Below are 16,950 nucleotides of genomic sequence, written 5' to 3'. Positions count from 1 at the left end.
GAGGAGGGAGGGGGAAAATGAGTAGCTGATGCTAGGGGCTTAAGTGGTGAGCAAATGTTTTGAGAATAATGAGGGTAACCTATGTACAAATATGCTTTACACAAATGATGTATGTATGGATTGTGATAAGAGTTGTATGAGCCCCCAATAAAATGATTTTAAAAAATAATAATAAAATAAAATAGAGAAAGGTTTCGATCAAAAAAGGACAAATGTTGTGTGGGACTACAATTGCAAGACATCAAGATAAGGTTTTCATTCCTAAAGAAACAATCTTTGATAGATACACTAGGTGCAGGAGGGGAGGAAGGGTAAATAATTGGCTAGAAGGTAGACATGTGTTAACTTGGCTGAAAGGGAAGGCAATATACAGTAAGAGGGAGGTCAGCAGGAAATTGTGGAGGCAGGAGAAGACATTGGGAGGAATAAGGAGTGTAAGGTGACAATGATATGTACTGTGATGTGCACAACCCTACAATAATGCTGATCCATGGTGAGGAGACATAAAAATTCACTGCCATCAAGTTGATTCTAACTCACAGCGACCCTGTAGGACAGGATCACGCTGCCTCTGTGGGTTTCCAAGATTAGCTTTTTCTAGAAGCAGAGAGCCTCCTCTCTCTGCTGCAGAGGGTTTGCTGGTTTCTGACGGCTTACCTGGTGTCAGTTAATGTCCCACGGGTTGATTATCACTGTGTAAAGGCCAACCATAACTTCTGATTAGAGGGGAATAGCCATGGTTTGCAATATGAATTGATATCATTTTCCCCCAGAAGCAATTAAACCTGCCTTTTCGGTTTATGTAACATTGTCAAGGGTAAATGTTTGGTTTGAATAGGTTTCTCTTAATGTAGAAACTAGTTAAAGGATACCCTCATTTGTACCTGAGGACTGGGACCCGCTGATATAGACCACTGAAGCTTTTCAGTTTCAAGGGAAGCAGGGAGGGTTCAGTAAGGATCAGATGACTTTTCAAGTCATCTAGTAGTTTGGGTGAGTTTATTGGCTAGTTTCCAGCAGCAGGTGACGAGGCTTTTCTTTCTAGTCTTTCAGCCTGGAAGCTCTGGAAAGTAGCCAGAGAGGTCCGACCCCTGGGACAGCATGGTAGCTTCGTCCAGTTCCTGTCAGTAGCAGGGGTCTCAGCCATCCACGTCTCTCGGCGTCTTTGCTTGTTTATGAAGCAGATTTTTCTTAATTTATTTTTTATTGAACTATAATTAACATATCATTCCATTTCAATCATACCAAAAAGGGCTGTGCAGTCATCATCATAATCAACTTTGGAAAACGAACCCCCCGGCACATCTTCTTTTACACAGTGATGTTGATTCCCATTTCCTCCTCCATGTCCCCAGAGAATCATCAGTCTTCTCACAATCCCAGGCTCCCCATACAGGCCCCAAGCAAAGCTCCATCGACAATGACCATTCAAATCGGTCAAGATCTCAGTCTGGTAGAAAGCAGAGAACACTATAAGTTCAGGGTCAATTCACAGTGCACCTGTAAGGAGATCATATTAAAGCTGTCACATTCCAGCCGGAGTGCGGTTCCTAAAATCCCCTGTACAGTGCTCGCCATCGGAATTTGGGGTTATTGTCGTTTCAGCCAGTGTGTACTGGGAATTCACTGGAGGCTCATCCCATGTTATGATCCTGAAAATGGATTTCTTTTTTTATTACCTTCAGCCTCTCAAACAAAATATATGAAATAAGCTGTTCTTCCTTATTGTGAAGGTTGAGGCCTCAGTGCTTCCGTGGTAGAATCCTTGCCTTCCCCATAGGAGACAGGGGTTTGAATCCAGCTACTCCTAGCAGCCACCAGCCACCTGTCAGTGGTGGCTTGTGTGTTGCCAAGATGCAGGTGGGTTTCTGTGGAGTGTCTAGACTAAGATAGATGAAGAAGGAGCCTGTTGATCTGTTTCCCCAAATTAATCAATGAAAACCATATGGTTGACAACTGTCTCTTCCACAATGTATCATGGGGATGGTGCCAGAGTGGGAAAAGTCTCATTCTGGGATCATCATGAGTTAGACCTTGACGCAAGGGCCACCAGCTATGAAGGAAGAATTGTCTGTATGCAATGGAGCTGGGATCGATATTCATCTGAAAGGACACTGACTCGGAAGGGGATATGGGCACCCATGCCACTCATTTTGTCTGGGACTGTGGTTCTTGAAGGCCATAAAGACCAAATACGCCAAGTCTTTCTCCCTCCCTGACTTCCCCAGAGCCGTGGAATGCAGACTCACCAGGAGTCAACTGGTGGGTCCTCCCTCCCTTGTCCTCCCCCTAGTGACTGCGTGCTACTCACCAAGGGCTGACCCTCTGCCAGTCACCCCCTTGGCAGTGGGGTTATTGTTGCTGAATTTTTCACGCGGATTTTCTGAGGGTGGAACACAGGGATGCCTATCAGAACCAAGGCCACACTGTGGGAAGGGAGCTGCTCCCTCAAAGATCTCCTAGTTATTAAGGATGCACTGTATGGTTCAGCAATCTGACCCACACTTTCTGCTGTTTTTCTCCTCAGCACTGGCTTGAGCCTAACAAGTCCATCTTCAAGCAAATGAAATGTAAGTGTCAATCTCTGGCTTCCTGTTTGCTATGAAATGTACAAGGATGGATTCTGTTTTCTTGACAATGTTCCTTCTGCCAAGGGGAAGAATGGATGGCATTGAAGAGGGAGGCTGGGTATGGACTTCTCCCTCCTAATGTGAACTGCGGTCCCCTCCCTTCTTATTCCCTGGCCTTTGTCCTCTCTGTGGTCACTATTCCTGGTTGCTTCTGTCTGTCCCCATCCTACTAGTTGGCCTTCATATTTCAACTGAAACAGAGGCACTGGGTTTGCAGTTAAATATCCATTAAACACAATCCCCAGGTGCCTGGTTCCTGTTGGTTGTGGGGATATTAGTATGTGGTTCAGGGTGGAGGGAGTGGAGGCTTGGGTGTTGCTGGGAGAAACAGACATGTTTAGAGACATGTTTAGGAACTGGTAACATTACTGGAGATTGTTATTTCTCCTCACCCCTCACGTTTCCTAAAAATAAAGAACAAATGCATTTTATGGGCAATTTCCTGCCACAGCTGGTGTTTGGAACTGTTCTTCCTCTGCTGGGCTCTGGGCGTGGTTGGTCTTGGGTGAGGACATCCATCTGGGCCTTGCGAGAAGGGTGGTGCCAGGTGGTCCTGGGGTGCGTGGCCACCATCCCGGCTCCCTGTGCCAGGCTGCAGTCATGCTTCTTTATTTACAACTTGGAGGAAAGCTTCGGAAATGCCCCTCAGAAATTCTGAGCTTGCCCTGAAGCCCATTTATCCATGTCAATTTTTCCGGGGCGCAAACATGGAGGTGATAAATCAGTTTCTCATCAGATCCTGTTAGCACATCTTATGTCACTTGTCATCATTCAAGGAATTCTTTTCTTTTTTCAATCTGAAGAAGGCATTCTGGGCAGAGGTTTCAGGTGGGGAAAAAGAAGAAACCGAACATGGATTGCGAACCAGCAACCAGCACATTTATTCAATGTTTTCTCCCTGCTCCTGTCTCCTTCCCTCTTTGTCCTTAATCCTGAAGAATCTCCATCACTGATTATTCCTCTCTCCTCTGCTCCTTCCCTCCCATCTTCCCTCCCTCTCTCCCCTCTATGTTCTTTCCTGTATCTTCCTCCCTTCTAAGCAAATCCTGCTGCTTGTGAGGCAGGGTGCTGAGGGCCAGCAATAACTGTGGTTGCTGTAGACCATGGGACTAGAGGGAAGGCCAGGAGCGATGCCTGAGGTGAAGACAGGGCCAGCTGTGGGCTTGGGGGCCCCGGGAGGCCTGGTGTTGGGGTAGCAATGCAGTGGGCTCTATTGTGATACCAAGTTGAAGGAAGCCTTTTGCTTCTACTGGATGGGGTAGGATCGAAGACTCCAGGTGACTCCTTATAGAGTATGAAATGGAAAATAATCAGAATGCACTCATATGCCCGAGGAAAAATAGCTAGTGCTTAACTGTTTTCTCCTAACTGCCACATTTTTGTTTATTTATTTAAAATAAGGACCCTGGTGGCACAGTAGTTAAGTGCTTGCCTGTTGCCCCAAAGACTGGTGTTTCAAATGCACTAGCTATTCTAGTCCTTGGGGATCTTTCTGTTCTGTTCTGTCACACAGACTCCATGGCACACAGCAATGTATTAAAAAAACAGACTATTTTCCAGTCTTTTAAATAAAAAAAATTAATTGGTTCTTTAAACATCATGAAATATTTCCCTTTTTTCCTTAGACCAACTTTGTCTCAATAATGAGGTACATTTCAACATGTAATAGAAGAAAAACTTTAAAACATGTAAAACTGTCTCTACAATAAGCAGAACTGAACAGCTGAGTGGATATTTGTAATATTTGGGAAATGTGTATAAACCTGGGTGTTGACTACTGGCCAAGTCCAACCGAATAACCAATAAAATCTGAATCTGAGGCGGAGGTCGGGAAGAATCTTTGTGAAATTCAGTTTCTAAACCAGACAGGTGACTTACTGATTCTAGGAACTGGCAAGGGCCAGGCCCACCACTCAGTCCCCTGTTTTATACTTAAGGACATTAATGTACACACACACAAATGATGCCGTCTTTTCAAGATCTCAAACCTCATTTTGTTGCTGTTGATAATGATGGCCTAGGAATGGGAGTTTCTGTGTTCTTGAACATAGCCCAAGGAAATGCTAGCTTGACTGAAATTTTAAAAATTAAGCTAGGTCTTATCTAGTGCTCACCCAGAGAAAGTCAGTTTCATTCCTGAGTTTCGCCTTGAGTCTATTAAAAGAACTTGGTTACAAAATCCAAGCAGTGTTTTTAATCTCCAATGCCCTTTTCCTGGGGATTTCAGTTACCCGGTGCCTGTATCACACACGCGCCACACGTGGATGGCTTCAGCAGCCAAAGCGCTGTCCTCGCACAGATGAGGAGTCGGGTTCGAGCCCCAGCTCAAGGGCAAGGCTTTCTTTCTCTGTTGGCTCTGGAGAAGGTCCTTTTCTCTTCAACGTCTGCTTTCTGGTTCCTTGCAGGCCTCCATATGTCTTCATACCTATCTTACCCGCCTCCACTTGCAAGCTTGCATCCGATCTTTTTTTTAAAATCATTTGCATCTCATCTTTAAAAAAAAATCTCAAAAGAAATAGGCTCAAGACACCAAAACCAAAAGACAAACAAGCTCTGAGCGACCCTATGGGCTGGATAGAACTCCCCATGTGGATTTCCAAGACTAACTCTTTTTTTTTTTTTTTTTAATCAATTTATTGGGGCTCATACAATTCATCACAATACATAGATCAATTGTGTAAAGCACATCTATACATTTGTTGCCCTCATCATTCCCAAAATTCGCTAGCCTCTAACTTTCCTTTTTCCTCCCCTCCCCTTCCCTTCCTCCTCCCCTCTCCCCCATGCACCCCTAATAATTTATAAATTATTATTGTATCTTATATTACACTGTCCGGCGTCTCCCTTCACCCACCCCTCCGCTGCCCGTCCCCCAGAGAGGAGGCCACACGTAGCTCCCTGTGATCTATTCCCCCCTACTACATCCCCTTTCCCTCCTGGTATTGCCACTGTCACCCCTGGTCCTGAGAGGTTCCTCTGTCCTAGATTCCCTGCGTTCCCAATTCCCGTCTGTACCGCTGTGCATCATCTAGTCCAACCAGGTCTGCAAGGCAAAATTGGGGTCCTGGTAGTTGCGGAGAGGAAGCGTTCAAGAACCAGAGGAAGGTTGTGGGCTTCATTATTGCTGTACTGAACCCTAAGTGACTCGTCTCCCCACTACCCCTCTGCAAGGTATGTCCAGTTGTCTAGAGATGGGCACCCAAGACTAACTCTTTATGGGAGTAGAAAGCTTCTTCTTAGTATCACAATAGCAGGACCACTGTGCCACCAAATGGAAGATACATCCTCCACTAATCCTGACTCATTGACATAACAAAAGAACACAGTGCTGAAAGGAATTATAACCATAGGCATAGAGGTAAGGATTTACAGCACATTTTGGGTGTGGGGGTGACACAATTCAATCCATGACATTCTTCTCTTTGCATCCCCCTCCAAATTCATGGCCTTATCGCATACAAAACACATTCACCCATCAGTTCCCTCACCAGAATTTCCTTTATCGTCCATAGCTGTATCAACAGTCTCTTCTAGGCAATCTAGGCTATTACTTTTAGGAGCTTTAAAACTCTTCCAGGCGCTGTCCATTTTCCGATTCCAAAACCACATCTGTATTGGTTACAGAAGCACCCTGCTATCTGAGTACCAAAGTTTATCTTCAGCATCTAGTGTTGCTACATAAAAACCCACAACTGGATGGCGTTAGCAAGCAGAAAGATATTTTCTCATCGATTTGGAGGCAAAGTGTCTGATGCAGAGCCCTACCACTAGGAGAAGGCTTTCTCTCTAGGTCGGCTCTGCTTCTTGATTCCTTGGTTACAATAATAATAATAATCCTACAGTAACACTTGCTCGGTAACATGAGAGAACCCATTCCTAGATAGGATTGTAACCGTGAGCATCCAGCAAAACTCGTTGCCATGGAGTCAATTCTGGCTCATAGTGACCCTGTAGGACAGGATAGAACTGCCCTGAGAGCTTCCCAGACTGTCACTCTCTGCGGGAGTAGAAAGCTCCATCTCTCTCCCGTTGAGTGGCGGGTAATTTTGAAGTGTTGACCCTGGGATGAGCAGACCAACATGTACAGATGTTAGGATATACAGCATTATTTTGGGGTAGAGGTACACAATTCCATTCACGAGACTAGGCGATGGCTACTTAATTCCTTGGGAGAACATCCCATTTCTATCACAGTAGTAGACAGACATTCAGGTACTTTGCTCTGTTAAGATTCTTCTGTACCTGGGTGCTCCCCAGATTGGGGTTTCCTGTGGTTCCCTAAAGGTCAGCTGTCCCAGTGAACAATGCTGTATGGAGGCATTGATTCTTACTATTTTAAAAAGCTGCTTTTAAATAAAGAATGTGCATGATTTTAAAAACATTCAGAGAGGTTTAAAACAAAGGCCAGAACTATTTCCTTTCTACTTTTCCTTCTGATTCTAGTCCCAACCCATAAGAAGTAACTATGGTGAGCAATATTTTATGTATCCTTTAAGGGATGCTTATGTATATATAAACCCCCATCATATATAAGATTTTTTTTAGGAACAAACATATACATTGTTCTTCACTTTGTATCTTTTCTTAATAATTAAATGTAACCAAGTAATAATAATTCAACCTAACCAAGTATGTCTTGGAAGAAATGCAGCCAGAATGTTCTTTAGAGGCAAGGATGATGAAACTTTGTGTTATATATATGTTGGCTATGTTGTCAGGAGAACCCAGTCCCTGGACAAGGACATCATGCATGGTAAAAAGAAGTAGCAGGCGGAAAAAAGGAGGAAGCCCTTCGACGTGGTGGATTGACACCATAGCTGTCCTGACTGGCTTCAACATGACACAATTGTGAGGACGGCACAGGCCCATGCTGTGCGTTGAGTCACTGAGTCAGAGCGACTTGATGACACCTAACAACAGCCACAACCAATGATGTAAAACCGAATTTGAATCGTGTGATAGCTGTGAAAGAACTTGAAGCTGTAGTTGAAATCCTTCCAGAGAAGAGATCCCTAATCCTCTCAGTGCAGGACTCTAGTTCCTGTTCCTCAGTCCTGGAGCTCTGTCTGCTCTGGTGCCCATTTCTAGGTATCCCCTGAGTGCTGGCCAAGAGGTACTAGAGAATAGGAGGTTCAGCAGTACCTCAAACTCTGCTCTTCTCTCTCAACCTGCCCCCTAGGATATACTTTTCAGAGCCCTTAAATAGCTACTTCAGGTATTCTGCCGAGGTTTTATAGCTGCCTTCAGTGAGAGAGACAGGGTGGTGAAGTGCTAATAGTCAGTCTGATTTAGGATTGGAATCTTTATCAACCAGGTAGTAATTTCTTACCTTTTGGGTGAAGACTCAGGTAGGCTGCCTACATTTTGAGGGAATCTCCTTGCCACTGATCCTATCCCATTGCAGGGCTAGGAAAGCTAGGCAACGAATAAGGACAATTGGAGAAGACTTGATGCATTTGAATTACAGTGCTGTAAGAAGGACAGCCAGCACAATCCTCAGAAGTGAGGATGGTGAGACTTCATTTCATGCCATTTGTACCTGCCGTCAGGGAGCAGTCCCTGCGGAAGGAAGTCATGTCTGGTAAGTGCAGAGGGTGAGCAAACAAGAGGAAGACCTGTGGTGAGACGGGCTGACACCATGGCTTCCATGATGAGTGCGAGCCCAGCAGCAGGCTGGCCCTAGTGCCGGCAGTGCTCCATGCCTCCTGGTGACAGCAGCGTGACAATGGCACGGCCGCAGGAGCACATGTGGAGAGAGATCAGACTATTTTGGACAAATTTAATGTTTTATGTACTAAAAATCCATAGGCTAAAAAATTAGAAAGTTAAGTGCAAGCAATCACAAATAAATAAATTTATAAAATTGATACCACTCTGAAGAAGAAAACATTTAATATAAGTAACTCTTTTTTAAAAGTGTGGTTCACACACACACTAGGGGTCTTTAAGTATTTAATGGAAAAATACAATTTTTTTCATGAACTTTTTGAAGATCACTTATAGATACACACATATATGAGGGGAAAGCCCTCCAAAAGGAATTTTTTCCAAAACTATGTATTTAATTTTTTTTAACAAAACAAACTGATCACCTTCAAAGTACTCTCCATTACACTTAATACATTTGTCAAATCTGCAATTTTATTTTTGGAAACATTCTTCAAACTCATCTGTTTGGATATCTGACAGTACTTCCCTCTTTTTTTCCTTCATCTCTTCTACATCAGCAAATTGCTGTCCTTTCATGCCCTCTGCATTCCCGGAAACAAAAAGAAGTCAGGTGAGTAAGGTGTGTGGGGCAAGAAAGGCATGCTGTTTTTTGCCTAAAATTGTCACACTGAGATGGCTGTGTGAGCAGGTGCATTGTCGTGGTGGCAAAACCAGCCCCCCATCTGCCACATATCAAGTATTTTTTGTCACATACTGTTATGCTCTCTTTTCAGAACTTCTAAGTAGAAAGCTTGATTATAAGTCTGATCTGGTGGAACTAACTCCAAATGCACTATCCCCACTCTTAAAACAACAACAACAACAACAAAAAAGCCCACAAATGAACATCATCTAGCTCTTTGATTTCACTTGACAAGCTTTTGGGGGGTAAGGTGACAGTGGCATCTTCCACCAGTTTGATTGATGTTTGCTTTAGGGGTTGTAAGAATAGCCCCATGTTTCATCACCAGTAATGACCTTGGAAAAACAGTCTGAGTTGCTTTGGAGCTGTTCTTTCAAAGCAGGGCATGTTTCCACTCGATACTCATTTTCCTGCTCAGTCAGAATCCGAGGCACAATTTTCATAGTGACCCTTCATATTCCCAAGTCTTCTGTTAAAATTTGCTGAACCACGCTCCAAGATAATCCAGATAACTTCCCCATCTGTTCAATGGTCCGCTGTCTGTCTTTGAGCGCAAGTTCATGACATTTTTTGTTGTTGACATTTTTGTCTGTTCAGGAAGTTGATAGACGTCCAGAACGAGGTTTGTCAACAATCAGCATTTCACCGTTTTTGAAAAGAGAAAAACACCTGTACACCTCCCCATAATGCTGTTCTTGTAAGCTGTGTTCAACATCACAACAGTTTCTGTGGCATTTTTTCTGAGCAGGAAACAACAGTTCATAGCCACATGCTGTTCTCTTGAATTGGCCATCACAAAAAAATGAGGTTCGAGCATAACTGTTTTTACAAAAAAAAATCATCACAGCAACCAGAGAGAACCTTCCCAGGCGATGCCACTGGGTGTATTAACTCAGAGTGAGTTGCTTGATATTCACCTAGCAAGAAAAATGTGTGCTACAAAAGCTGTGCTAAGTGGAGCTTTTTTCAGGGTTTTTTTTTTTTTGGTACCCCTTATACAACATGGCATCTGTATATATCTCCTTAAACCATACAGAAGTTCTAAATAAAGAGAATTATAAAAGTATACTAGCACCTAACCAAGCTATAAAAAACAAAAACAAACCTCACTGTCATTGAGTTGATGTGGACTCCTAGTGACTCTATAGGACAGGGTAGAACTGCCCCTTTGGGTTTCTGAGACTGTAGTTCTTTATAGGAGTAGAAAATGTCATCTTTTTTCTACGAAGCAGCTGGTGGTTTCGAACTGTTGATCTTGTGATTAGCAGCCAAACACATAACCCAGTCACTACACTACCAGGGCTCCTAATCAAGCCATATAAAATAAAATAATTGAAAGACTACAGTTCTTCTCTGAAACTTGGTGTTACTATGAGTCAGAATTTACTCAATGACAAGTGGTTTAGTGAGAGGCAAATGTAGGAATTAAGAGAGCCCTGATGGCATGGTGGGTGACTTTTTGGTCAGCAGTTGAAACCACCAGCCACAACGTGGGAGAAAGATGAGGTTTTCTACTTCTGTAAAGATTTACAGGCTTGGAATGTTCTGTAGGGTCCCCAAGAGCCAGAATTGACCCAATAGCAGTGAATTTGTTTTTGGGGGGAGTAATTAAGACATATTCAGGAATAAGAAAATAATCAGAGAACAGAACAATTAATCCTGAGATTGACCCATTGTTTATGAGAAAACAGGTTATGATAAAAGATATGGACTGAGTGGCACATGGCTGCTAACCACAAGGTTGGTGGTGTAAATGCCCCAGCTGTTCTGTGGGTGAAAGATGAGGCTGTCTGCTTCTGTAAAGAATTACCATCTTGGAAACCCTCTGCAGCAGTTCTACTATCTTAGAAGGTTGATGTCAGTCGAGTCAACTCCACAACAGCGGGGCATGTAGGCTATGAAAAAGATATGTTTCGTATCAGACTGGGAAAGAAAGTTATCCAAGGTATGTATGGATTTTTGGTAATTGCCTTTTCACTTGAAAACAAACAAACAAGCAGAGAAACTAAATACATACCTTATACCATATATGAAATAAATGCCAGGTTAGTACAAAGGCCAATATATATTTAAAAGATTATAGTTTTAAGTAAAAAATTGGGAGCATATTTTTAATAATTGTTGAGTAGCATAAGGCTTTCTAAGGAAAATATAAATTCCAGAAAGAACCAAGCAAAATGCTGACAATTTTATATAAAAATTAAATTTTTCCTACCAGAATATCTGATCTGTTTATTGTACATAGTAATTTCTCAATAAATATTTGTTGAATGAATGCATATTTAAAAATACAAGCATGTTGAGAAGAGCATTTGTGAAATATATAACAAAATAGTAATATACAGATTAAATCAAACATGATGCTAAAAACCAAAAGATAAATAAATCAGTAGAAAAATACGCAAAATATAAGGAAATGTGGTGCAGAAAGCTGATGGTGCTTGGCTATTAAAAGATATAGCATCTGGGGTCTTAAAGGCTTGAAGTTAAACAAGCAGCCATCTAGCAGGGCAGCAACAATCCCCACATGAAAGAAGCACACCAGACTGTGTGATCATGAGGTGTCAACGGGAATAAGTATCAGAAGTTCAAAAACAGGTAATCGAATTGACCTGAAGGAGTATAAACAAAGTAGAGACTCAAAACTAACCTGTAAGATAATTGGACAGTCCCTCACAGAAGGACCACATGGAAGGAATGATAGACCCAAGGTTCAGAATAGCATTAATGAAACACGTAACTATCCTCTAGTTCTTTAATATTTCCTCCCCTTACTATTGTGGTCTTAGTTTTACCTCATTAATCTGGTTAGGCCTGTGTATGTTCATTTGTATAATTAAGATCATTTGATGCATGAAATCCAAGATAGATGAACCCTTCAGAAATAGTAGTGGGAGTAATGATTCCTGGAAGGGAGGGTGGGGGGTAGTAAAGGGAAGAAGGCAGAGAAGGGGGAACTGATAGCAATGATTACTGTATAACCCCACTTGAAGTGAATGAATAACAGAATTGTAGGTGAATGGATACACAGATACATTGGATTGTCTAAGATATGGCAATATATATATATAATTACATAATCTGGTATCAACTTGTGAAGGGGTGGAGTCTAGCCTGTCAATCAGGTCTCAGTTTGATGACCTCATTTGGAGGCACCATGGAGATAAATAGCTCATTGGAGGCCAGCTACACACAGACTCTCTGTTTTATCCTCCTGCTGGCAAGACATGGAGCTATGCTAGAGCCCTGGAGCATGGAGGTGCTTCCACTGCCATTGGAGCCACAAAACTTTTCCACCCATTGCCCTGTGATCTTCTTGCATTTGACATCATTGCATGTGTTGCATGAGTCTGAAAAGGAATTTATAGATTGGTATCAGGCATATGGGCTAATATCGGACTTATGGACTTGATCTGGACTGGGCTAGGATGTTTTCTCAATATACAATTGTTCCTTTATAGAAAACTCTTTCTTACACACATGAGTCTCCATGGATTTGTTTCTCTGGACTATTTGGACTAATGCACTATATATATATACATACACACATATATATATGTATGTACATATATATATGTGTATGTTATATATATATATATAAAATAAGAGTTCCTGGGGTGTGGGAATAGGGAATAAAGGGGGGTTGATATCAGAGAGTTCATGAAGAAAGGAAATGTTTTGAAATGATGTTGGCAGCAATTGTACAAGTATGCTTGATCTAATTGAATTGTGAATTTTTATAATATCTGTAAGAGCTCCCAATAAAATGAAAAAAAAGAAAAATATGTAGACATAGAGTGAATAAAAATATGTGGCCAATAAACTCATAAAAATGCTCACCATCATTAGTAACAAGGGAAATATAAATTAAAACAAGATAATTTTTATGATGTAAAAGTTAAAAATATTATCCATATTTATTGAGGATGGAAGAAACATTTGGTAAAAGTGTATAAACTGGTAAAAAACAGTTTGGGTGCATCTTTCCAAATTCAAAATGCTTATTATGCTTCTTGATCCAGCAAGTTCATTTCTGTGAATCTGTTTTGAAAGCAAGATGTACTTAAGCACAAGCATATACTGTGCCACGCTGTCCATTTCAGCACTGTTTATTTAGAACACTGAGCGTTTGAACACTGAAAAACCTGGCCATTTTGCTAAGGCTCACAAAGGATGTAGAATACTTGAGGCAACTAAAAAGACTGGCGAAGATGTATGTTATTGACATGGAAATCTTTTATAGACATATTGTTGTCGAAAAAGCAAGCAAAAATACCACACAGGCTGATCCCTTTACATTAAAATAAAAGGATTATTTTAATTTAAATACCTAAGTTCAGAGAAAAGGGATGGGAAAGATAGACATCAAACTGTGGTAACCTCTGTGGAAAGACAGTGGGACAGACAGAAAGAAGCAAGATGTTCACGTGTATGGACAGTTCCACTCAGTTTTGTTAAAACGAGTGTATATTCGTGTATTACTGGTGATAAAGATGTTGAGAAAATAAGCCAGAGGAAACACAACATCAAGCAAAATTCAGGAAAGAGGGAAAGAAAAGTGCTTCTGTAGAAAACATCTGAGTATACTGTAAAATAGAGACTTCAGTGAAAGAAAGTCTGCTTATTCTCCCAAATACGTTTTCTGTTTAATCCTAGCCAGTCTGAAGGCTGATTAGCCAGCATCTGACTAAGCCTGAGTTTTCCTCCGTTGACCCATGCTGTACTGCTGCCAACACCCGGAAGGGTCAGGGGCACTTGCGTGCAGATCAGCGTGGAGAGGACATAAGCCCCCACAAACGAAGCAGGCTGACCCAGACGGAATGGCAATCTGGAACAAAGTTGCTGGCTGTGGTGTGTAGTGCTTCTTCCCAGCCATTAGGATGACTTTTCCTGCAGTCCCAAGGTGGTGTTACACACACACACACACACACACACACACACACACACACACACTCATGCACCTACACACATGCATACGCAACACAGGGGAGGATGCTTCAGACAGTTCCTGGAAAAATTCCATTATCTATTAAGTAATTCAATTTTTACAAACTTTTTGAAACCCCCTTCTATAACAACATGCATACGTGTGTAACGATTTGTTTTCAGGTGTTGGCTCATGGGGTTGAGTATAGACTAATCCCAAAATGTGTTGGGCAGGCATCCTGTTTCCGTTTGCAGGTAGAATTTCTTCTTTCTTTGGAAACTTCAGTTTTTGCTCTTCAGGCCTTCCAGCTAAATGCACGAGGCACATTCATATTGTCAAAGATAATGTTCTTGATTGGAAATCAACTGGTTATAGACGGTGGCCACATCTGCAAACTGCCTTCACCCTAGCACCTAGCTGAGCGTTTGGTTAAATCACGGGTGCTGTAGCTTCATCTGTAGCCCTGGTGCTATCACAGGTTATACTTTGAGCTGCCAACTGCAGCGTCAGCCGTGGGAACCCAGCAGCGGCTCTACAGGAGAAAGAGGGAACTTTCTGCTCCTGTAAAAGTTTACAGCCTTAAGTATTCGCAGGGGCATTTCTACTCTGTCCTATCAGGCTGCTATGGCTTGAAGTCAACTCGAAAGTTGTGGGTTTGTTGTTTTCTTCTTGGTTTTGCCTCACCTTAGTGCTGCCATTGGCTACAGAGGCTGTCTGCTTCTGCGGAGGTTGTTCTCAGAGTCCCTGGGGAGCACTTCTTCCCTCCCCTGTAGGGTCCACGTGAGTTGGAATGAATTAGATGGCAGTGGGATAGTCTAGTGAAGTCAAAGCATAACACTAACCATTGCAACTAATTTCTGCTCTGACGGTTATATTTGTGGACCCTCGTGCTCATGTAGCATGGCTTACCTTTCCAACATTCTCCTTGTGGCTAACCTAATGAACCCCTTGCTGCTCTATGATTTCGCCAGTAGGGAACAGATCTTTTCTGTAGGTCCAAGAAAATATTAAAGAGATTACTTTTACCATCACGTAAGGAACAGGAGAAAAGCCACAGGTGCCAAACTCATTCCTGGGGCCAGTTTAAATGAATGACATCCAACTTGTTTGTCCTTTTGTGTGTGTGTGTGTGTGTTTGTGTGTGTGTGTGTGTGTGTGTGTGTGCTGTGTAGTGATTACGCATTAGGCTGCAATGCACATGGTGGGCAGTTCAAAACCACCAGCAGCTCCTCAGGCGAAAGACTGGACTTTCTCCTTTTGTTATGTTTGGCCGCTAACCTCTGGGTGGACATGAGCCTCTAACCTTTGGTTTAGCAGCCAAACACATTAACCCTTTGTATGGTAACAACAGAAATGACAGCATAAAGTAATGCGGTAAGGTATAATACTAAAGGATGTGCACATTTGGCAAGTCACAGATTTCTGATTATTAACCTTATCCTTATAGTGTGATTGGCAGCATTGCTATTTTTGACTGGATACAATGGAAGATACTTAGGCTTAGGGAGACCCCAGAACTCTTCTTCTTGGATGTAGGGAAGAGCCATAGAAGAAGCAGAGAGATCAGAAGGAAAAAGAACCTCAACTCGCCTGGAGATGTGTTTAGAGTCTTTCCTCTTCCTTTAAAAGTGCCTGTCTTGTCTTATAATTGGCAATCTGATTCAAAACATTGTGGTTTTTGGCAGCATAGATACATGAATGCTAACCATGATAGGCTGCAAGGCTCCACTATTGGTATGTGAATACCACAGGTGATTCAGTCTTTTTCCCTTGGTTAGATGTCCTTCAACATGCCTCAATTTAGTGTAATTTTCAGGTATAAAATTATATCCATACCAATTTATGTAAGTAGTTGGATTTTGACTATCACTACTACTGCTATTTGGTTTGCACTCAGACACATGACTCCTAAGGGTCTAGTTAGTCAAACACTCTTTGTAGCAAAACAGGTGGTACCTGGATCATTTTGGATCAGTGGCGTATACTCTGATGACTAACTTTTCTTGCTAAAATTCTCAGCTCATCTCAAACTCAGGCAGCAAAGCTGGTCCTTCTGTGCCAGGATTGCCAAATCATCGCTTCATGGATGCACCTATATCATGTCTAAATGTATACTTTTCAATGTTGTGGGCTACAGAGCCTGGATCTATTTCCATCCCAACTCTTCCTGAGACATGAATGTCTGCTCTCACACATCTTCACCAAAGTGAGTCAGATCCAGTAGAAGGGCTGCATTTTACCCACATCGGCTTGTTCTTTGCACATTAGTAGCAGGGCTACTATTTGTTGAATGCTCTAGTCACTGAGTGCTTTATGGTCAATGACTTCTTTACTTCTCACCATGTTCTCGCTATCGGGGGTCGGTAAACTGGGGTCTGTGGACCAAACCTGGCCCACCAAGTGTTTTTGTAGCTAGCCTCTTGGCTGTTGCTGCTGTTAGGTGCCACGGAGTGGGCTCTGACCTATAGCGACCCGATAGCACGACGAACGAAATGCAGCCCAGCCCTGCACCATCCTCCCTGTTGTTCCTGTACCTGAGCCCATGGATGCAGCCGCCGTGTCCATCCATCTGGCTGAGGGCTTCCTCTATTTTGCCGTCCTTCCACTTTACCAGACATAATGTCCTTCTCCAGAAACTGGTCTCTCCTGACAATATGTCCGAAGTATGTAAGATGAAGTCTTGCCATCCTTACCCTAAGGAGCACTCTGGCCATACTTCTTCCAAAGATAGACCAATTTGTCCTTGTAACAGTCCATAGTACTTTTGATATTCTTCTCCAGCACCACGATTCAAATGCATTGATACATTTACAGTTCTCTTTATTCAATGTTCAACCTTTACATGCATATGATGCAATGGAGAATCCCCTGGCTTGGGTCAAGTTCACCTTAGTCCTCAAAGTAACATCCTTCGTCTTCAATACTCTAAAGTCTTCAATACTTCTATGCAGCAGATTTACCTAATGCATTGTGTACGTTGATCTCTTGACTGCGATTCCATGAGCATTGATAGTAGATCCAAGAAAGATAACATTCTTTTT

General features: G+C 42.3%; 1 protein-coding gene across 1 annotated transcript in view; it reads left to right on the top strand.

Moving 5' to 3' along the window:
- Positions 1-16,950, top strand: part of FRMD3 (FERM domain containing 3) — a 359,195-nt gene that overhangs the window by 216,168 nt on the left and 126,077 nt on the right. The window contains exon 3 of the mRNA XM_030887907.2: positions 2,528-2,570. Within this exon, the coding sequence (XP_030743767.1) occupies positions 2,528-2,570 (43 nt within the window). The remainder of the gene's footprint in view (positions 1-2,527; positions 2,571-16,950) is intronic.

The sequence above is a fragment of the Echinops telfairi genome, unplaced genomic scaffold, assembly GCF_000313985.2.
Source record: "Echinops telfairi isolate 266 unplaced genomic scaffold, ASM31398v2 ScPeMD7_7429;HRSCAF=8467, whole genome shotgun sequence".
Lineage (NCBI taxonomy): Eukaryota > Metazoa > Chordata > Mammalia > Afrosoricida > Tenrecidae > Echinops > Echinops telfairi.
This window is presented reverse-complemented; position numbering and strand designations above follow the sequence as displayed.